The sequence below is a fragment of the Leptosomus discolor genome, chromosome Z (assembly GCF_034619465.1).
Source record: "Leptosomus discolor isolate bLepDis1 chromosome Z, bLepDis1.hap2, whole genome shotgun sequence".
NCBI lineage: Eukaryota > Metazoa > Chordata > Aves > Leptosomiformes > Leptosomidae > Leptosomus > Leptosomus discolor.
In genome coordinates this window covers 33638226-33660687 of record NC_141419.1, presented here as the reverse complement: position 1 = coordinate 33660687, position 22462 = coordinate 33638226, and the positions used below count along the sequence as shown (strand labels likewise).

Genomic DNA, 22462 nt, shown 5'->3' with positions numbered 1-22462 from the left:
GGAGGGGAGGGGGGGAAAGAGAAGGAGATCAAGCTCTGTGTTTCTACTGTGAAACATCTGTATTTTATCTCATGTACCAGATGATGAAATGACTTTGGAAGCCAGAAGCCACACTAGTGTAAGTTTGATTCACCAAGTGAACACACACACCCTTTCAAATGAATTAGACATTCTGCAAGTTATGGTCAGGTCTTCATTTTCCCTGTTAACTGTAAATACCGCACCCTAAAAACTCATTCATTCCTTGGTTACATGTTTAGTCTACCACATTCTTCTGAAAAGTACAAAAGGAAAAAAACGGGTATGGAATGAGGTCTGTTGCTGATGCAAACTCAAAATGGAATATGTGCTTCTTTACATGCAGGTAATATATGCTGAAGCAAATTACGCAGCTAAATAGCAGACAGTTCTGTTTACTATTACATACCACCCCCAATAATAAGAGCAACCTCTCACAAGCAGCCATTGACCAATTGCATCCATCTTGCATATTGTTTTTTTCCTAAACACAGAGAAAAACAAAATCAGTAAAAATACACTGGTTGAGAGAAAACTATAATTCAGGCTTTAAAAAGTTTATTTAAAAGGACCTTGATGCAGCTATGCAGATATACATATAAAGGTCTCAGAATGTGGAAGGGAAAAACAAAAAGGAATAGAGTGGGCAGAAGACAGTAGAGAAAGCAGCAAGAGAGAACAGGTCATAGTCTTCCAAATGTGAAAATGTTATGACATTTAGAGTGCAGAAATAGAGCATCATGGGAAGAGTTAGGAGACCTTTTTAAGCATCATCCATATGTGAAATTTCAGGTTGCTAGAGGCAAGCAAAAATGATTCATTATCCCATATGTTCTTAGGAACACCAATTTCATACTCTATCTATTTGTTTGTAAAGTAATACAATGGTTGTTACAAGATAACAAGATTGGGAATTAATGATTATTGGTGATTGCAATTTACTTCTCAGTACTCCTATAGTTTCCTTAAATTTACAGTTCACGTAATTCTTCAAAATGGAATAGGTCTAGTATTTTATTACACATGTATATTGTTTTCATTACATTTTACCGTGTCTATGTAACTGTAATTACCTCATGGAGATACATAGCCTGTTTTGTGGCTTTATTCGTGACTGAATCAGTTTTGCAAGGCCAGTGCCATGCCCAGAATAAAATCTAAAAAACTAAGTAGCATCTCAACTGCATCACATTCAAATCACATCTCACTACACAGTGTAAAAGCTAGACAGGTCACCTTCTAAAAGTAATATGCTTGCAGTTACAAACAACCATGGCACTTAATTTCCTTCTGCTTTCCTCACTGCAGCAATTGTGCCATGGTCCAACAATAAAATATACTGCAAAAACACTCTCCTTGTAGAAGTCAATGTCTAGAAGCTAAGTGTATTACAAATGTACGTAGGGAGCTACTTCGATAGCAATTTAAAAATACAAATTTTTAAGTCCCCCTTTTACTCATAAAAAAACCATAAATAATTAAGATTTTAAATGAAGAAAACAAACCATCTTTTATCAGTCTGAACACTCACTGCTTGCACTACCTGGCATAAAGATCCATTGCCCAGGAGGAACGGGTAGAGAGAGCAAGTCAGACAGCACAAAGATAATGAGTATATATTAGTAAGAACTCTTATAATGCAGTTGTGGGTTTAAATGACATTAAGGAGGGACAATAAAGTACTTCAAATGCTATTATATTTAAAGGCAAGTCTCTTTAGATACGGCCATATCTCTGCTCATATATCCTTAGGTTTTGTAGAGGGTTTCATGTTGGGTTTTTTTAATAACATTTACATTTGCCAGAACAAGTGGTGAGCATGTGAAGAGGACCACACTTCCTTCCACATGGACCTATGTTTTTCATCCTGAATATTTTTGAGGATTCATTTAATCTTTCTCTAAAATCAAACTGAAAAATTCTGGGAGCTCAAAGTAGGATCACTTTAGTAAAAAGAAAGGAAATACGTGGATATTGTGACAAATGGAGCTAAAATTTCTCTCATCTTTTTTCCTTAATTCAGTTTGGGTTCACAGTTAAATGTGTATGGTACCAGGTTTCAAGAAACTCTGCCATTGTCTTATTCATGGCACAAGCCCAAATGAGAAAAGAAAAAAGGAAAAAATATATTTTTCAGTCTTCCCCCACACTTCCAGTTTGATAATCCCATGAATAGACTGAATGGGCAAGAGCATTGTGGTAGCTTTAGACCTGCAGTAAACCTCAGCTCACGAAATGGCACGGTGGGATTCAGTTTCTCAGTTTCTAGAAAGAAATAGGAAGGACTTAGCTGGATGTACGTCAAAGTTGTTACTCATTCTGACAAAGACACGAGACAACGTGACATTGAGTCAGATTCTGGCCTGAATAGAGTTTAAAGAGAAAGCGTTTTCTTCTGTGAAGGAAAAAAAAAAAACACCAAAAAAACCCCAACAAAAAATCAAGAAAGAATGTAAGCGTAAGGATAAAAACAGCTCAGTAGGTCTGAAAAGGTCATACATTTTTGCCTTTGAAAAAAAGAAGAGCAGAACAGTATAATAATAGAATAGAGTGTTTTTTCAGAGTCACTGTCCCACTTTTAGAATATGGCTGGTTTACAATTCTACATCATTATGGCTTCTACATTTACAGGTTTCATTTGCAACCATAAGAGCTACAGACTTAAATTTTGAAGGAAAGCTTTTTGGATCCTCAAGCACAGAATGGTATCCTTCAGAGGAAAGCAAAATACAACCCAACAGACAAAAAAAAATCACTTCCAAGATTTCCGTCTATCATCAGTCCAAAAACCAAGGAAATACATTTTGCATGACCATTTTTCAGCTTTGTAAGACTATTCTTTGGAAAGCTCTGGTTACATTATTGGAAGTAGTGTGCACAGGTTTCCGTAAACAAACCTCTTGCATCACATTTGTCCATTTGGGGAACTGTTTGCTATGCAAGAAAACTACATTTAAAAACTTTACATGATTCTAAATGTGTGTAGGGTTTTTTTATTACTAAATGAAAGCTTATTTCCAGTCAGTTGAGGCTTTATCACAGGACAAACTCGGCTTAACTGTCTAGAATTTTTTTAAAAAAAATTAATTGTAACATTTCTTCTGTCAATACTAAAGTTGGGTCATTTAAGTGCTTGTATTTGACTAGAGAGCTAAAGATTGTCTCCTGTGACAACTATTAGAAACCCAATTGCTTGTGTACATTACCCTCTGGTGGCGACTAGCAAGTATCACAGGAAACAACAAATGACAAAAAGGCAAGGGTTAAATAGAAGTAAAAAGTCCTTCACCGAAAAAGATTTTTTTTTTTTTTTAATTGTAAGGCTTGAAATGTTTTTGAAACAATGAGCTCTTTTAAACATTCTTCAGTGGTAGTTCTTTTCTTAACCTTGCCTTCCTGCTATTTTTTTTATTACACCAAATCTCTTGTGAGGATCAAGGTCCTTTTCCCCTGTCAACACATGCTTCAACAATATTTCTGGCTTGCTTCTTCACACGCATAACTGGTATTAAATTACGCCACTTAAAACTACTCAGTAGGGATTTTTAAAAAATAAAACATAAGCCAGGGTAGGGTAGCTGGATGCAAAGCTGCTGAAAGGGGAAATGAAAATTTGTTTTATTTACTGCATATTTAGAAAAAGGCCTATGACATTTTCAGTGGGAGAATCAGAACTCTGCCTTGACAAATTCTGAAGGTTTATCAAAGCAACTGATGGAGGAACAGAGGATGTGCAACCGCAGGCAGACATCAGGAACAGATGGTCTTTCTTTCAGCCAAGGTTCTAGAGGCAAAGTGAAAAACATTAATTAAAAACTACATGCCTGTGCAATATATCATCAACTACCCAATGTTCTTTTTTCCGAGGGTGCCAAATGACTAGTCTCTAAAAGGGGAAAATCTTAGGATTTGTAAGCCAGTGAGAATCTTCTCTCAAGAACAGAAAAAGAGGACAGGAGAATAGAAAATCTATTAACACCAAACATCCAGCTTTTCTGGACTATTCCTTATATCCTTACAGATGACATCAAGAAGGCCACTCTTTAAGGATTTGTTCAATGATGAAGAGTCAGGAAAAGACATGAAGCTAAGGAGTAGTCTCTCCAAAAATATCTTGTGACAGCGAATTTCTGCATCTCACAAGAGTAAACAATGTTCACCAGCAAGTTGCTTTGAGGATTATTTGGATAAGCAAACTGAAAATGCTTGTGTACTATATGATTAGGTACATCTAGAGGCTTAAGAGAGACTCAAACTGTCCTCTACGCTCAGGGGCACTTAAACGGACTAGAATCCTCTTGGAATAGCATGTTGTAACCTGAAATACAGAAAATAAGTCTTCAGCAGGGAAAAAAGCCATAGAAATACGTCAGCAAGAGACAAAAAGGATCTAAACTCACAGAACCTGCTACTGTGGAAAGGCTTACAAGATATCTATATCCACAAACTTAAAAGGGCTAAGAAAATCAGAACAGAATTCTTGTTCTCCTCAAGAAGGATAAAACTTACAGACAACTAAAAATGGTATTTTAAAATTACTTTGTAACGCTAGCCCTTCAATGCCTAAACTACACAATTATTAATCTATATGTAAATATAAAACATACATAGATAGTGCAAAGAACAGAGCCTAATCAGGATTTTTCCAGAAATCTACTTCCACCCTAAAAGTTCAATGAATCTGACAACTGTCTCCACAGCAGCATGAATCCCGTTGCAAAGAGCCTCAGCACTGAGGCCCCAGTTATACTGTTGTTATCAGAAGATGGGGCATTTCATTGCTGCTTTAGGTAGCACTGAACTCACCTCACAGGTCTCCTTGTGTCTCCTTGTGTCTCTCTAGTCCTTTGTCAATACCTACCCCTGTGCTATCTTCCCACTCCTGCAACTTCAGAGATTACTTAATAGAAAATATCTCCCCCACACAACTCTTGGGCTCCTGATGCTTATACATCGCTCACACCTTTTTTTTCTTCCACAAGGTAGGGACTCTGTACAAGAGATAGCTGTTGTTCAGTCCTTTACCACTACAGTTATAAATAATAATAATAATAATAATAATAAATATTTTTATTATTATTACTCCTTCTGCTCTTGTGCCATATTATGCACATACCCACTTTTCTATTGACTGCTTCTTTGCTTAAAAAAATGGGCACCATTACCCTTTGAGCAAAAGGACTCTATGTAAGTCTCCTGTTCTCCTCCCTCCTCTTTTTACTCAAAGCATTTGTTTTCATGACTTTCATTCAAAACATCAGCAATTTAAACTACCTTGCTGTAACAGGCAAAACAAAAGAGTAGTGATATGTTGCATGTGGCTAATGGATACTGTCAGCCAGTCCATTGACTTACAGAAATCATACATATTTAATTGGCAGGATAAGCTGTAAGTGCTAACTGAAGGGAAAAGCCCAATGTGCAACCAACTTCTGATTTATTCTTTACTTTTCATTTTCAGCAAAGTCAAAAGGCTACTATCTTCTGTCTGCTGGTCCACAATTACTTTTTCATCAGACATCCATTTACCCATTGTTGTAATTGTTTAGATTAAAACACAGAGCTGCATGCTGGGACCTATCACATTGCACAGCAGACTTCCTCTGTATTAAGTATGATCCTCAAATCTCTTGTTATTTTGGAGCTGAGTAACACATTGAATAAAGTCTATGCAAAGCATAACGAAAGTCTTAGTTTTCTACAGGCATAAAAACTCCATTTGGCACACACCAGACTCTTTCTTTTGGAGGGAAACAGTAGCAATAGTTTTGGGGAGAACCATTTAACAGATCATAGAATCATAGAATCATAGAACAGTTTCAGTTGGAAGAGACCTTCAAGATCATCGAATCCAACTCTAGCTCTACCAACACCACTAAACCATGACCCTAGGTACAAAATCTAACTGTCTCTTAAACACCTCCAGGGATGGTGACTCCACCATCTCCCTGGGCAGGCTGTTCCAATCCCTGACAAACATTTCAGTAAAGAAATTCTTCCTAATATCCAGCCTGAACCTCCCTGGTGCAGCTTAAGGCCCTTTCCCCTTGTTCTATCTCTTGTTACTAGGGAGAGTAGACCGACTCCCGCCTCGCTACAACCTCCTTTCAAGTAGTTGTAGAGAGCGATAAGGTCTCCCCTCAGCCTTCTCTTCTGCAGGCTAGAGAACCCTCAGCCATTCCTCATACAACACATGCTCCAAATCCTTTACTAGCTTGGTAGTCTGCCTCTGTACCCTCTCCAGCACCTCAGTGTCCTTCTTGTAGAGAGAGATCCAAAACTGGACACTACTCGAGGTGCAGCCTCAACAAAGCCAAGTACAGGGGAATGATCACCTCCCTTCTCCTGCTGACAACACTGTTCCTGATACAGGCCAGGATGCCATTGGCCTTCTTGGCCATCTGAGCACACTGCTGGCTCATGTTCAGCCAGCTGTCAATCAACAATCCCAGGTCCCCCTCTGCCTGGCAGCTCTCCAGCCACTCCTCCTCAAGCCTGTAGGGCTGCTGGGGGTTGTTGTGGCCGAAGTGCAGGACCCGGCACTTGGCCTTATTGAAACTCATGGAATTGGCCTTGGCCCAGCGATCCAGCCTATCTAGATCCCTCTGCAGAGCTTCCCTACCCTCAAGCAGATCGACACTTCCACCCTGCTTGGTCACATCTGCAAACTCACTAAGAGTGCACACCCTCCCCTCATCCAAATCATTGGTAAAGATGTCAAACAGGAGTGGCCCCAGTACTGAGCCCTTGGGGACACCACTTATGACTGGCCGGCAACTGGATTTAACTCCATTGACCACAACTCTCTGGACTCCGCCACCCAACCAGTTTTTCACCCAGCAAAGCGTATGCCCATCCAAGCCAAGAGCAGTCAACTTCTCTAGGAGGACGCCGTGGGAAACAGTGTCAAATGCCTTACTAAAGTCGAGGTAGATGACATCCACAGCCTTTCCCTCATCCAACAGGCGGGCCACCCTGTCATAGAAGGAGATCAGGTTTGTTAAACAGGACCTGCCCTTCATAAACCCATGCTGACTGGGCCTGATCACCTCGTTGTCCTGCATGTGCTGCATAGTGGAACTCAGGATGATCTGCTCCATCAGCTTCCCTGGCACTGAAGCCAAACTGACAGGGCTGTAATTTCCTGGATCATCCTTCAGTCCCTTCTTACATATGAGCATTACATTGGCTGACTTCCAATCTGCTGAGACCTCCCCAGTCAGCCAGGACTGCTGAAAAATGATGGACAGAAAGCCCATTTGGGGAGTTCTTCTTTCCAAACACTCATTTCTCTCTCCTTCCTACTCAGTCTTCTCACTTAGTTACAGGTTGTTCTGCAACCAGCTAGTACAAAATCTCCATGAAGATATCTCACTACACCAAGTTCCCCAAATTTACAGACTTTCTAGCTCTTGCTGTTCGTAATCTATTAGGAGTACGGATCTGGATTTGGTTTTGGAGCACTATATTAAAACTAACATTATTCAGCCAGATCATTGTTCTCCTTTGCGAAGAGCAGTCCAGAACAGTGCCTTAGTGAATCACAGGATAATTTTTATATTTTCCTTTATTACAACTCTTAATTTACCATTTAATAGAGTGGAGCTGAACACAATCATCAAGTTCTTCAACTTTGCGAATTCCAAAAATTCACAGAGATACATTTTTGAAACAGCTTAGAAAAAGCCATAGGAAATGGCCTCCCTAAAGGGAGGGGAAATTAACAAAAACAGCCTATAAGAGAGGAATAACATGGAACGTTTTTTCTTTTCATCCCAGATGCAAAAAAAAGATTGCAGTCCTGTGACCCTCCATGTAGGACCTGTGAGAAATCTGCTGATGTATGTACTTCGTGTCCAGAAGGTAAGAGATTTCAGCTTCTTTGGGTAAGTTTTGCAAGAGGCTAAAATATTCTGTATCCTACACACTTCTAGGGAATATTGTCATCAAGAGGCACTAGGAAGTTCTTTGACAGCTTAAAGCATAGGTGGGTAATCAGATAATGGCCATCTGAAGTCAGACATCATCTAGGAATTAAGCATATGCCCTTGGCAATATGGGTAAAAAAAATCGTTAGGTGGATGTCGTTCCTTTTCTTTCTTTTCAATCAAAAGTTGTACACATGATGCAGGAAATACTGAATAGGGATTTATTCAGGAAGGTGTACTAGGTAATCCTGAGGATTCCTTTTAACGTTAAATTTCAGTGAAGGTTTAGCAAACTACTTTGGGAAATAGCTTAAAGAATTTAAGCTTAAAGTGTTTTGAAACATCAAAAAGTTAAATTTCAAGGAATTTGAAAGTTTTTTTGTAGCCATCCAAGGCAGGAATCTTCTAAATACACTTCTAATTGGTGCCTTTCCTCACCTGAGTTGATCTTTTGCCAGGAAAATTTCTTATCCATGATACCTGTGTTTCTCTGTGCCCTCCAACATCTTTTGGCAATGTTGCAAGTGGAAAGTGCGAGATGTGCATGGATGGCTGTGAGGTGTGCTCCGACCACTGGCACTGTCAGAAGTGTCAGGCTGAACAGGACCAGCCACTCTTCCTCCACGAAGGCAGGTGTTTACAGGAATGCCCTGAGTAAGTAACTCCTGTTGGATGAGCAGCTTCTTGTTTTCTCACTGTGCTCCTCTTTAAAGTTCAGATCCATTAAAAACCTTTCAAGAGAGATCTTAATGTAACTTAAGCTACCAGAAACTATCATAAGGTAAAAGTCATTTTCAGCTGCTTAGAGAAAAAGTGAAAAATCAAAAGTGAAACTAGATAGGAAATCCTATGACAGATGCTGCAGCTCCCATTGACTTCAATAGGATGACGGGACTTCAGGGCGGTTCTTTATGGTGACTGAAAATTAGCCTCTAGTCATTCTCTAACTTGTTCCTTCCTCAAAGTAGTACAGAGCAGGAGTGTGAACCCAGAAAGTGGATGTACCAGAGTCCCAATATGGAAGTATAGTGCTTAGTGATGTGTTTCGCTCTTTGGTTTGTACTCTTTACTTTTTCCTGTAATAAATGAAATTCAAAAAGAAAGATTCCCATTTGACTGCAACAGATATTAGATCAGGCACCTGAGTAGATCAGGTTCTCCTGTTTCTGTGCTTTTTTCATCAGCGTTCATCATACCTATATATACACACATAAAATCTGTGCTAGGGTCTTCCAAGAGAAGAAGGTCTTGCTTGGATAACCTTTTTCTTTAGGAAAATGTGCAGCTTCTGCTTTTCTTACAATCAGTACAAATTCTCTACCAGTACTTTCCTTCTAACTTTGTCAAATAAGTCAATAAAAGCCAGTGGAACAGATTCTGATCATCAAATGACAGAGTAAATGCAAAGTAATTGCACTAAAGCCTACTCTAGTCCAGAATATCAGAAATTGTGTTTTAATGTAAGAAATCATGTTTTGTGGCCTACAATCAAAGATAATGTTTTGGCTGTAACATGTTCATTCTCAGTACTCATTCCCCACAGTTATCCCACACGAGGTCAGTATAACAGAACTAAACCTTTTCATAGATCACTTGTCTTTTCAGGTTTTATTACCCCACTTTTTTCCAAATTCTAGACATAAATAACAGCTTCCCATACAACATTCAGCAAAGTCATCCAGCAGAGTCAAAATCCGGTTTCAGTCTTTGAGGTAAATTTCTTGAGGCATAACTACTCTCCACTGGAGCAGAGGATTATATAAGAGATGTTTGGGGTTTTTTTTGGAGTTTGGGGATGTGTTGTAGGGCATGGAAAGGGTTGACTTGTCGCACTGATAATTTCTGATAGAGGATTTTGGAAGACTGGGCTAGCTGAGTACTCAAGACAAGAGAAGAAGTGCTTTGAGAAATAGATGTAGGATCGTGACAAAAGTTAGGAGAAAAAAAGATGAGGATAGCAGCCACAGCTCTTCCTATCCTTTCTCTAACCTTGCTCCTGATGCATTATCTCAGCTTTTCTTTGGAAAGATCATCTCCAAGAAGGAAAGGAGAAGCACCGCTCTAGAGGGAAGAACAAGCTTATTAACATAAAGTACATGTTCTGGGACTACTTTCTATGTCAACTTCTTCCGTATTTTTCATCAATGGCTGTATACATATGGATTAGCAATCACCTCAAAATGTGGACTGGTTTGTCCTTTAACCTTCTAACATTTTGGTTTTGAGAGTGCTGGCTGATTGGACTGCATCCAGCCTCTCCTTTTATCCCTCTTCTCCTGAAATATAGGCACAATTTTTTGATATATTTTCTTTCTAATTAATAGTCACAACCATTGTTGTCTGTAGTTGCTCTCACACCACAGACACCAGTAAATTGTGTTCACACTTCACTGTCTCTAACCTGCTGTCACTAAACACAGGTACTACTTAATCATCCTGGTTTTGTTGGGGTTTTCTCTTCTCTGTCTCCTGTCTAGTGCCACAGAGGTTATATTTCTCTGTCTTTCCCTGACATCACTGCTGAGGGTCAGCTGTGCAAGACAAAAGATCGCATCTTTCTCTTCCCAAACTTTGTAGATCTTCCTGTCTTAAGGGGGAAATCAAGAAATAACCAAGAAAGTCCAACATCCCTTAGAGAGTAGGTATAAGAACAAAGGAAGGCCAGACTCCCTTTTTAGCACTAGCCATGCATATTTTTTGCTCACAGGCAGAGGGGATGTAAGTAGAAGATGGGCCACAAACTGTGTGAGAAACCTGTTTGATCCAGTGAAATGTGTGTGCTGGGAAAGTCTCATATATTCTCGTAATTTTTATAGCCTGGACCACTTGATAACTACACATTGACTGGCAGTTTGCTTTGTTTTCATTCAATAGGGGATATTTTAATGATTCTGAGACTTGTAAGGAATGCAGTGGATCCTGTAAGACATGCATGGGAAGTGCAACCAAATGCCTGTCCTGTAAAAGTCCTTTGCTTCTGGAGCAGTGGAAATGTAAACCTGCCTGTACAGAGAAGCATTTTGCCTCTGAAGGAATCTGCAAACACTGCCCTGAAATGTGTCAGGAGTGTATTCACAATGAAACATGCAAAGGTATTATAAAGAACTGGTCCTGACTTGGCTAAAATCCATCTGGGTCTGTCTAGAGACAGACTGTCAGAAACACAGATCCAAAAACAAATGCTATAATGAGCAAAAGTGTAAAAGAGATGTGTATATCATTGTTAATATCTAAGATAGAGGCTAAGCAATCAAGTGCTTTATGATGAGACTCATCAAAACTGTTAATCTGTAATCATTTCACATTGCTTTGCCTGTTCCTGTTGTCCTTCAGAGATTCCCACTAGTTTGATTCTATTTCTGAGCTGGTGTATTCACCTGCATACACATTTACACCAATGTGAAATACAGAATGTTTCTTTCCTAGTTTGGTTGAACTTTACATCTCTTTACCATTTTTGCAAATGACTACTCATGGTAAAGGATGAAATCTCTGTAATGAAACGTATTAGGAAAGACTGGGATATCCTGGCGAGTCTGAATGGCCCCACAAGAATTTCCAGGATAGTTAAGCAAAACATCCTGGAAATGTAAACATGGAAGAAATGGGGAAAAAAAATAAATAAACAAAGCTATTAAACCAAGTGCCCACAATAAAATTAGGAGCTGAATCCCAGCTCTATGCAAAGACGAATATTCAGGTCCATATATTCCAGCCAGACTTATATTTTAATAATAAACCAAAAAAACCTTCAAATCTGTACACCCCTGATTTCACAGGAAGTTCATAATGCAGATATAATATCTCAGCAGAAGTCCACCTGTATTCAATGGCAGCATGGTTTGGTTAGTATCAGCAAAGCACAGGTGACTTAGCTTCTCAGTCTCTTGATGTAATACAGAAAATGCCGTGTGAGGGTTGGGCCATTATGGACATTTTGGAGGGGAAAGAGTCAAAGAAAAGCACTGCCTTCCCAAGCTGTCCTCTTACCTCCTAACATGACAGGCAATGCAGGATTTATGGTCTCCTAGGATTTCTTCACTCCCTCATTTACAGAAGTCAGAATTCACTGACTGTTTGCTTACCTGTTGTTTGTTGTCCTCTGTAGAGTGCGTGGACAACTTCTTCCTACATGAGGGGAAGTGTGTGCCGGACTGCCCTTCACACTTCTATGCTGAAGACAAGCATTGCTTTCCCTGCCAAGCCAACTGCAAGGATTGTGATGGGCCAGACTTGGATGACTGCACTGAGTGCACCATCGACTTCTTTGTCCTCTACAATGGCATGTGTTTTGAAGAGTGCCCTGAAGGGACTTACTATGAAGAAGACACTGCAGACTGTCAAGGTTGGCAGCTGTCGTTTTCCCCAGAACGGTATTGAGATAAAAGTGGGTCTGACTGAAGACTATCCCAAAAGAGCGTGTGTGTACCACCTTAATGTCGCTACCAGTGTCCTGGAAACGGAGGAGACAGCTAATGCAGAAAAATAACGAGGCATAGCTTAGAACAGTGAAAGTTGGAGAAAGCTGAGAGGGAGGTAGCAAAGCTAGATGTGTTTAGTATTACAAGGCAACCACTCTGGTAAAGTGCTGAGTATTGCTGGAGACAGTATGTTGAAAACCACTGCTCAGCAAAAGCAGTGCCAGTGAAAAAGGAAACCTAAGGAACTGCCTATATAAGATTGAAAATAATAAAATGTTTGACTATGCAGAAGCAGAACTATCACCGTTTCCTGCAGCCTCTCATCCTGACATGATGGCTGCTCCTTGCAAAATTGAAACTGAAATAGTGATTGCAAATACAACAAGAAATTGTGACATTCCTACTGTTTGCCCATTTCAGCGTGCAACAGGACATGCCAGACTTGTTCTTCTTCCACTGCCTGCCTTACTTGCAGAAATGGCCTGATGCTGAACCATGATGGGCACTGTGTGGCATCTGGATACTGCTCTCGCACCGAGTACTACATTGAGAAAACTCAGACCTGCAAGCCTTGTCATAAGAAATGCTTCCACTGCTCAGGACCCACTGAACATCAGTGCCTCAGCTGTGCAAATAACCACTATCTTCTCAGTAAGTGTCTTGCTCCCGCCTCTAAGTTTTATTCTACACTGATAGCATGAAGTAGGCAAGTTTCTGTCACATTTATGAAACATCTAGGGCTGTTTCAGCCATTCTAAAAGTTGCAAAGCTGACCTGACAAGTAGATAACTTGTGCAGAGACAATTACTTCTGCAGGGCTACCTCAAAACGCCTTGTGAGACTAGGTTTGCCACTTACTGGGGCCAAAGCAGGACTTCTAAGTAGCAACAAATTCCATGGCTAAACAAAACTTGTATGTTTCATTTACTTAGTATGTACTGTTCCTGTTGTTTCCTACAAGGAACTTAAAAAGACAAGAGGCTTATCCTTAGCTTTTTCTTCTTTTTAATAGACGTGCTAAGAGCTCACATTTTCATGTTGGCTTGTTTAATCCCTGCAGAGATCTGATGAGCAAAGAAATACTTAAGCACAGCTGTTAAAAAGTTGTTCATGGATCACTAGATCAGTATGTAGTGGATGGCTGAGATGCAAAACTACTTTTCTGACTTTGATGCAAAAGACTATACTGTCTCAGAAACAAATTGATAAAAAGTATAAAATCCCAGAACTTAAAGTTTACTTCCTTGCATATTCTTTAAAAAGCAAACAAAAATTTTAGAAGATCATTGGGAGAAAATAATTACTAAAATGATCTTTCATGCAGGAAAAATCTAAAGAGAGTTTGAAATAAAACTGAACCTGAGCTTTTTGAGTCTAATTCTGATGAAGATTTTGCATTCTTAAATTTCTGGGGTCTTGCATCAGACCTGTCTTTTTTATCAACACACTCAGCTGCTTTGCACCATTACAACTGGTAAAGTTGATGGATGTAAATAAATATCTTGGAGTGGAGAAAGAATTGCAAGGAAAATAGAAATAAGAGGAAGTACCTTCCTTTGCCTAGTTGCAACCCAACCAGCAATAATATAAAGACAAGCTAGATAATAGGTACAAGTTACTGATGAATATTCACTGCTCTCTTAGCTTGATGTAGTTAGTTGCATCAATCCTAACTTCTCATTTGAGATTCCTAGTCTAATGACCCTCTGAAATCTTAGTGAAAAAGCAGGATGTATCTGGTACATTTGGCAGCATTACAAGCATTTATTCCCATAACATAAAGCAGCAGTCACAGACAGGGGCAAAGACCAATGAACAAATGTCATTAAATCTCAAATTTACAATCAGATTCACCATGTACACAGAATGCAGTGAGGTTGATGCTTAGAGTGAAATCAAAGAAAACAGCAATGCAGATAGAAATTTTCATAACTACTATTTCTTCTTTTGTATATTCTGAAAGAAATTGCAGCTGCTGTTCATTATTATGTATTATGCATTTATATTTCCCCGAAGTAAAAAATTATCCGTTCTGAAGAGCCTGCTAATGCACATAAAACGCAGAAATAAGGGTTAATGAACTGACAAGACTTAGAAGAAAAAAAAAAAATTACTATACCCCAGCATTCTCTTTTCTTGTGCTGGTGCATGCTCTAACAGCATCTCCAGTTAGAGAGTTTGCTCTAGCACAAGTGTATGAGATGTTTTATAGCAGCAAATACTGAACATGATGGGTTATTCTGTATTGTTTTCTGTGCAGATACAACCTGTGTTGAAACATGTCCAGATGGGTATTATGTTGACAGCGACAAGGGACAATGCTCCCCATGCCACAGCGCCTGTGTCACTTGCACTGGAAAACACAGCTCACAGTGCCTTTCCTGCAAACCGGGCTGGTACAGACAAGGAAAAGGATGTGTAAACCAGTGTCCAGCAGGGTAAGGTCCAACTAGAAGTTAGATCGCTCTGCCCTATTCTAATTCAGAGTGAAACAGAACTGAATTCTATTTTCAGGTGGAAAATTCTTATGTTGTCGCAGTACAGAGGTGGTGGAAAACCTCCCCTCACAGTAGAAAACTGTAAAGTTGGTGCCCAAATTAGGACAAGCTTGATGTGGTGTGGCCATCTTACACTCCAAGGATGCTCTTAGGTTATGTTTATACAGAACAGAGCAAAGCAGAATAAATATACTAAGTTATCTGTTAGTTGGCTTGAGCCCAGGAAGCAGTATATGCAGCCTCCGCTTTACCTGAAGTTCAGATGAGGTTATTTTTGTTTTACATTGAGGGATTGTTTACAAAGGATCATAACAAAGTGAACAATTAAAACACTTTTCAACTGAGGACTTGTAATTCTGGACACAACTTCATTAATATGAGTCCATTAAATTTCAAAATTTCAATTCAATGTGTTCTTGTGAATATGTCTCAGAAATTAAAATTTGGGAAGTGGACCTATGATTTCTGGTTCAGGTCCATTTCATTTTGTGGCATAGTACAATCACACTGGCTGTTAAATTAAGTTATCAACCTGTTAAAGTGAAAGTCTGTAATGGCTACATCTCAACAAAACCACAGTGCAGCAATTCTTCTTTCTCTGACAGCACAACGTGCATGAACACAGTTCCTTTGCTGGTATCCTTTGGCTAAGATTTTTGTGCACTGAAAGGAAATACGAAATTTCTGAATTTCCACCTGACATCAGGTCATCAGGAACAGTCAGGAATTCAGTGCTTACACAACATCTACAGGATATCTCTTGCAGAGCCAAAACAGAGTTGAGGTTTTCTGAGCCCTGCCTATTTATGTATTTATTTTGTGTCTGAGTTCACCCTAGATTTTAGAAAGCCTTGATTTATAGACCTTTAATTTATAAAGTCTTACTTTATAGCTGAATTCCAGTGGTCAGGGGGAATTAAAGGAAATTAATTCCATTTTCACTACAATTGCAAATGTTTACTGTGATCACATCAATATCACTTTTATACATTGATACACTTTTATACACAGTAAAAGCTAAGGGTGAAGGGTGTGTAAATTTGCCTGTTGCTGCTGGGCTTTATGCAAAGCCATGACTATTTGATCTTTTTCAGGTATTTTGCACAAAACTCCACTGGGTCATGTGAGAGATGCCACAAGGGTTGTAAGGAGTGTATGGGGCCTCAACCCACAGACTGCCTTTTCTGTGATATATATTTCTATCTTTTGCGCTCCAAGAACGAATGCATTAGCTCTTGTCCTGAATATTACTATGAAAACAAGGACAACAATGTCTGTGAAAGATGCCACCCTTCCTGCCGAACTTGTGAAGGTAAAAGCACACACTCCGCTTTGACCAAAAAAAGGGTTATCAAAACACCTGCCAAGGATTATCAAACCTGCCATCATTTTCTCTTTTTTTCACTCTCTGCTCCAAGATTTGGAAACACTTCACAAAGAGACATACCACGTACAATGCTACCAGCCTGTCCGTGACCTAAGCAGCTGCAGTGGGTAGCACAGACCTCCCCTGGGGCTGCCGGCCTCTCCCTGACCCCAGGTGACTTGCTGCGGTGGCTGCTCTGTGCTGTCACCTTACTTTTAGATTACTGATTAATCGAGATCAAAGCAAGGATATGAATTCCTGCCAAGCTCCCCACAGGACTGTCTCCAGCCACAGAGCGCAAGCATAAAGGCAGCTGCTCACGGGGAGGGCTGGGAGCAAGTCCCGGTGCCAAATCAGTCAAGGAAAACAGACAATGGCAATGAATTTTTTTTCAGCCAGACCTCTCACAAAGATGCTCACCAACTTTAAAAAAAAGGGCTCTGTTGCTTACAGACCTGGACCTCATTTCTCGCACACTGACTAATGACTGAATAATATCCCACACTCTTTGAGCTGTCCTACTATATGTTGCTCTGTGAAAGCCAAGGAACCTAAATACGACCACACATCTTTACAGCCTGCAAAGGGAAGAGTAGAAACAGCCATAAAGCATATTCTAGGGTGAAAAGTGGGGGAAAAAAAAAAAAAGAAAGAAAGAAACAGTGACGTCTGCTTGCTGCTTTTAATATAGTTAGGTATTTTTCCAAACTAACTTTGACAGACCATCTGTTTTGATCTGTCATACACTTATGTAGTCAGTTTCTTCTTTTTCCTAGTTCATCCAATTCTGAAGCAAGCAGCATTAATCCCCTTGGACCCATTTGGTGTCCTTTTCTATCTGAAGAGTATCAGATGATAGCTAACAGGCACCACTGCAGCTTGGACCACACCATATTGAAATATTCAAAATTTGTTTTGGATAGTGGATAAACTGAATAGCACAGATGGCTACCTGCAGCATAATAATATTTTAAATTGTGGAAATAACTCTTAGAGTGAAACCACCTTCAAGAACTATTAAAATGTATTTGTGTAACAACATTATAACAAGTAAAAATTATTTTGGCTTGGATTCTGGACACAATTAATAGACATTTTAATTTACAGACTGATTCCATTGATTTCTACTTTATTTGGGATAAATACCACAGGAGAGATTTTCTATCATAATTACAGAGACACTAAGATGAAACACAAGCCAGTCCTAAACAACAAACCTGTAGGTGTTGTGAAATGCATCAGCTTTGCTGATGTACAAGCAAAGAAGTGTTATGGTGTCTCTTGTTTCTCATAAGCAGGAAGGCAAACCCTGCTCTGCTCAAAAAAATCACATAGTAAATTCACTGGGTTATAGAAGGTTGTTAACTTCAGCTGTTTAACTGCTGCTAACATGAGCTAATTGCATTTCCATTTTCTTCCTTTCAGATAGCGGCATAAAAACCCTAGTTGCAGGGAAATGAATGGGTGCATCTTGAAACATAGGACAAATCCTTCACTTAAATATTTCACAGAAATAATACATGCAGCATCTGTCTTCAAAAGTTTTCAAAGTGCACTTCACACACAAAGTGCATATGTTGCTCTGTTTGCACCTAGTGAAGAATTTTTTTCTTATGCAACTAAAGAAGTTATTTTGCTATTCAAATATAAACATATCATAATTCATCGTGGTTTGAAAATAGTTAGCTAGCAGGCCTACTAAGTGTTGATTTTGTGAAGGAGATCATTTGGCCAAGGTTCCCCACAATTTTACTTCAGTGCACTGAACTAATTGATTTTCCTGAACATGTTGGATCTTCCCTGTAAAACTGATTCCCAAATCAGCTTTTCATGAATATCAAAACACATAAGAAATATATTTTGTGGGCACATAAAACCTCAAGACTAGGCCCAAGGTCTTTCTAATACCAGCCTCCTCATGCTGAACTCTTCACTGTTGATTATTGCTGTTGGTGGCAGTGAGTGATCAGTATAATTTTTAAAGGAAATTAGTTGACAATTTTTCCTGTTGTGTTATCATTGTTTTATTTGCCTTTCTAGGGAAGGGAACATTCAGCTGCACATCTTGTGTATGGAGCTACAGCTTATTAGGTGGAATGTGCACCTCAGACTGTTTTGTAGGTGAATACAAAGTCCAGGAGACACCAGGACAAGAGGTACCTATTTGTAGGCATTTTCTCCTGTGATTTGTATTCTGAACTTTAACTTCTGAACACAATACAAACAACACAGAATGCTCTTCTCTGAGTTTTCAAGGCTGCTTATCTTTAAATATGTTTACTTTTTTCTTCTCTTGGCAGAGGATGCATAGTTTCTCTTTCTGGGGTTGTCTACCATAGAGTAATCCTCTACCAGTAAATATTAAGGGCACAGCTTTATCAACAATTATACCAAAGCCATGTGAACAAACCAGCTACATTAGTAATACAGCATTTTTTCCTTCTACTATAACTGAAATTTCCCAACAGATTTCTGCTGCTTTGTCTGTAAGAAATGACATCACATTCCTGATTGACAACTCTGCTGGCAGAAACCTCTAGTGGAGGGATAGGCTGAAGTTAACAGAGCTACATATTTAGTAGAGTAAGACCACAACTAGGTTTGGGTCTGTGCCACAAGTCTGGGCACTCCAGCTTCCAGATTTCCACATCAATTGCCTTCCAAAGTTGTTTATTCAAGAATATAGCAGCAAGGCAAGCCAGCTGGCCTGAGACGCTGCATACCCTGGAGTCTCTGTCCTGGAATATCCCCTCAGCAGTGCTGCTCCATAAAACTGTGAGCCTGAGAAAACAGCATAAGACCTGGGAACCACGGAGGTCCGCAGTTGTTCACAAGAGCTTTGACTCTGGGAAACTGGACCTCCTACTATGACCCTCCCATCTGGCCCAGGTTCTTCAATTCAGGACAAGCAGCCTCACAGGTCTGACAGCAAGTTTGATGAAAGGTTATCTCTCACCTGCCTTTTTTTTTTTTCCAGAATATTTCATGTTGCTTCTCCCTTGTCAGTTACTTTTAATAATACTCTTGAGTACACTTCTTAAAGGCCACTTCACCATCATTATTGCCAAAGAACCATAGATCTGCTAGCAAGGGACTAGCAAAATAAAAACATACTTCTGGCCAAAAAGCTTACAGTCTGAATGAATTTTATCTCACCCTTTAGCTAGGTGAGATCTCTAAGCTCCTACAAGACTTTCCCCCCTCTCCCTACAAGCAGATCACTGAGAACCCAGAAAATACGAACCAAATATTAGTTTTCCTACCCCCTACAGTATTTTGCCATTGACACCCATGGTGCCCAGAGATGACCACCCAGACAGTAAACAACAAGACAGAACTGCCATGTCAGGTCCAAAGAATCCAAAATGAAAGGTGCATTCCTTGTGTTCTGTATCTGAAGGGGGATGAGCCCAAGTGTGAGCAATGTGACAGCTCGTGCACTGAGTGTAAGGGACCTGGGCCTCTCAACTGCACAGTCTGTCCAGCCAGCATGCAGCTCTACCTGGAGGAAAGCCGCTGCCTGCCCTGCTGCAGTGACTCTGACCTGACAGCCACTCCAGAGTGCTGTGACTGCAGTGAAACACAAGGTAAGATCATGCTGAAGATCAGTAATGGTACTGAAGGGCTTTATGACTGACTACACTGGCATTTAAAAATCAAGAGAAATAGAGAAAAAATGCGCTGCTGAGCTGCAGGCATGTAGTGTGTTTCTATTGCTCCATCACCAGAATAGGAAGGGCTTTACACAAGTAACAGCTGTCGCAACCAATGCAGGAGATGGCATGTTCTTTCTCTCACGGCTATTGTGTTAAATGGCCAGGCATTTTATAAACCAGGTGACTGGGAAGAGCTTGCTTCAATGTATAGCCATCTGAATCATTGCATTTTAAGCTCATCACGTCAAAATTCATTTGTGGGCCTGTTACTTTTCTGCTTCTTTCTGATTATTTCTAATCTAATAAAGAAGCATAGCTATTCCAGCAACTCTGCTCACATCCTTGTATCATCACAGCTACAAGAAGTGAGTTGTGGTACTGGAAGAATGAGGTATTTAGTTGAACGCATTGAAAAATGTAAGCAGGCCTAAACATTGTACTGGGTTTCTTAAGACAAATACCCCACAGCCCCCACCATATACACACACACAAATTCATTTAATCTTTACTTTTTGAACTGCTGTTGTAGATGACTGTGTGTTACGGACCACTCTACCACCCGAGAGCAAAAGCAAAACTACTTTCTTTGTTATTACCTGCATTTTGCTTCTCCTTGTCGTTGGAGCCATTATATTCATCTGGAGAAAATCACGAGTGAAAACCCAGGCTGTCAATAAAGGTGGGTATGAGAAGCTGACAAATCACTCCAAAACCTTTCCTTCCTATGTGAGCAACTACCACGATAGTCCCAGTTACCAGGAAGATCAAGTGATTGAGTATAGAGATCGAGATAATGAAGATGATGATGAAGAAGATGACATTGTATATATGGGTCAGGACGGCACAGTCTATCGCAAATTTAAATATGGACTTTTGGAGGATGACGAGGAAGATGAGCTTGAATATGATGATGAAAGTTATTCATTTAGATAACGCTTTACTATTTTATTAATTTCCTACTCTGTTGCTTTTCCTACTAAATTACAGCAATTAAGTACATAAGCATGCTGAGCTCAAGATTTTAGCTAACACTTACTGTGAGAGCAAAACGGTTTCTAAAAACATTTCTCCCTAAATATTTACATAAATCCTTGCTAGGCTTTTAAGTAGCACTCCAGATGTAGGCTGGTTGAGAGATTATGTTTCTGTGCATTTGTGTGGAGAGTAACTCCTTTCCCAATATGTATTTGTGTGCATTTTAACTAACACAAACTCTGCTTCAAACCATGCACACACACTTATTGAGAACCTTGCCAATCACTACTAGAAATGTGCAGATATAAACAAGGTGAGTGTATTTATCTACTTGATGAATGCCATTGGGATAGGCTGCCAGTAGTTTACTACTTTGTGATTATAGTTACTCAGCAATTCATAATAGAATAGACAAGTTTGCTAACTTTACTCAGATTTTCTTCATTAGTATCATCTGGTGCATCTATGTTCCTTGAAGCCAACACATTCTTTCTTGTAATCTTACAGCATACTTCCCAGTGAAATTATGAATCTATGACATGCTATTTTAAGATTTCTGATTGTTACTTTACTCTGGGTAACTATATTGTATTCACAGTTCATATGAAACATAACTAAAATATTTTATATATCAACCTCTGATTAATCTTTACTATGGTGTTTGTCAAATAATCTTTCTTTCATTGCACACACAAACCTCTGGGTTTACTGCAAAAAGAAACATGGTCTATAAGCACGGCCACAGAAAAAGACTCCTTTTGTCTTTTTAACTACCTTCTCAGTGATTCAAACACAGAACATTCATTGAAGTAGCTTTTCCATTTCTGCTGTAAATGGCTTAGGATGTTCAGACAATGGTGAAGGGAATAACTAGCACTTGTTTAGTAATGTAACTTAAAGGAACACAGCAATGTGATTTTTATTATTGTTACAGAATTATACCATACTGAAGAAAAGGATGCTTTCTTAGTCATGAAAGAATAAATTCTTTGCACAAAACTGTCTTGAAAATGTTATTTGTCAAGTTTCATTTTCTCTCAGAGTTCCTTTAGATTTCCAGCAAGAAGCTGTTCTAGAACTATAAATCAATTAATTAGATTTCGTTTCTACAACGGAATTCTATGAAAATACCTAATTTTTATGGCTCAATGCCTCAGTGGAATTTTTTTGTATTAAGTATTCCTAAAGATCTCAGGTTAGTTCCATCTGTAAATTTAAAGAAGTTTGAATTTTAACTTTGTAATCATTGCACCTTCAGTAAGAGAGAGGAATTGAAAGCCATTTGACTTCACAAAAGCCAAAACAAGGACGTATATCTATCAAAATTTATACAATAGTGAGGTACTTTGGAAAGATAAATGTTATCTGTCACTTTAATTCAAGTTCTTCTCTGGTGAAGTTCTGAAAAAACAGAAGAGGGAAAGAAGAGTGAAAAATCGGTTTGAAAGGTCATACTGAAAGAAAGAGACTGTTATCCTGCTCTCCTAAATTTGTTTGGATTAACAGCATGCTTTATTATTGTTGTGAATGGCTTATAACACAACTGGAAGAATTTGCTTTGACCTGAAACCTGTCCTCACATTTCAAAGGCTTAATCCTA

General features: G+C 39.3%; 1 protein-coding gene across 2 annotated transcripts in view; it reads left to right on the top strand.

The window, feature by feature from the left end:
- The window catches only part of PCSK5 (proprotein convertase subtilisin/kexin type 5), a 260747-nt gene extending 239927 nt beyond the window's left edge, over positions 1-20820 (top strand). For both annotated transcript variants that reach the window (XM_086480272.1, XM_086480271.1), the window contains exons 28-37: positions 7798-7881; positions 8405-8600; positions 10821-11038; positions 12055-12291; positions 12788-13018; positions 14628-14805; positions 15960-16177; positions 18272-18387; positions 19632-19818; positions 20417-20820. In XM_086480272.1, the coding sequence (XP_086336398.1) occupies positions 7798-7881; positions 8405-8600; positions 10821-11038; positions 12055-12291; positions 12788-13018; positions 14628-14805; positions 15960-16177; positions 18272-18387; positions 19632-19818; positions 20417-20820 (2069 nt within the window). The remainder of the gene's footprint in view (positions 1-7797; positions 7882-8404; positions 8601-10820; positions 11039-12054; positions 12292-12787; positions 13019-14627; positions 14806-15959; positions 16178-18271; positions 18388-19631; positions 19819-20416) is intronic.
- The last annotated feature ends 1642 nt before the right edge of the window (positions 20821-22462 follow it).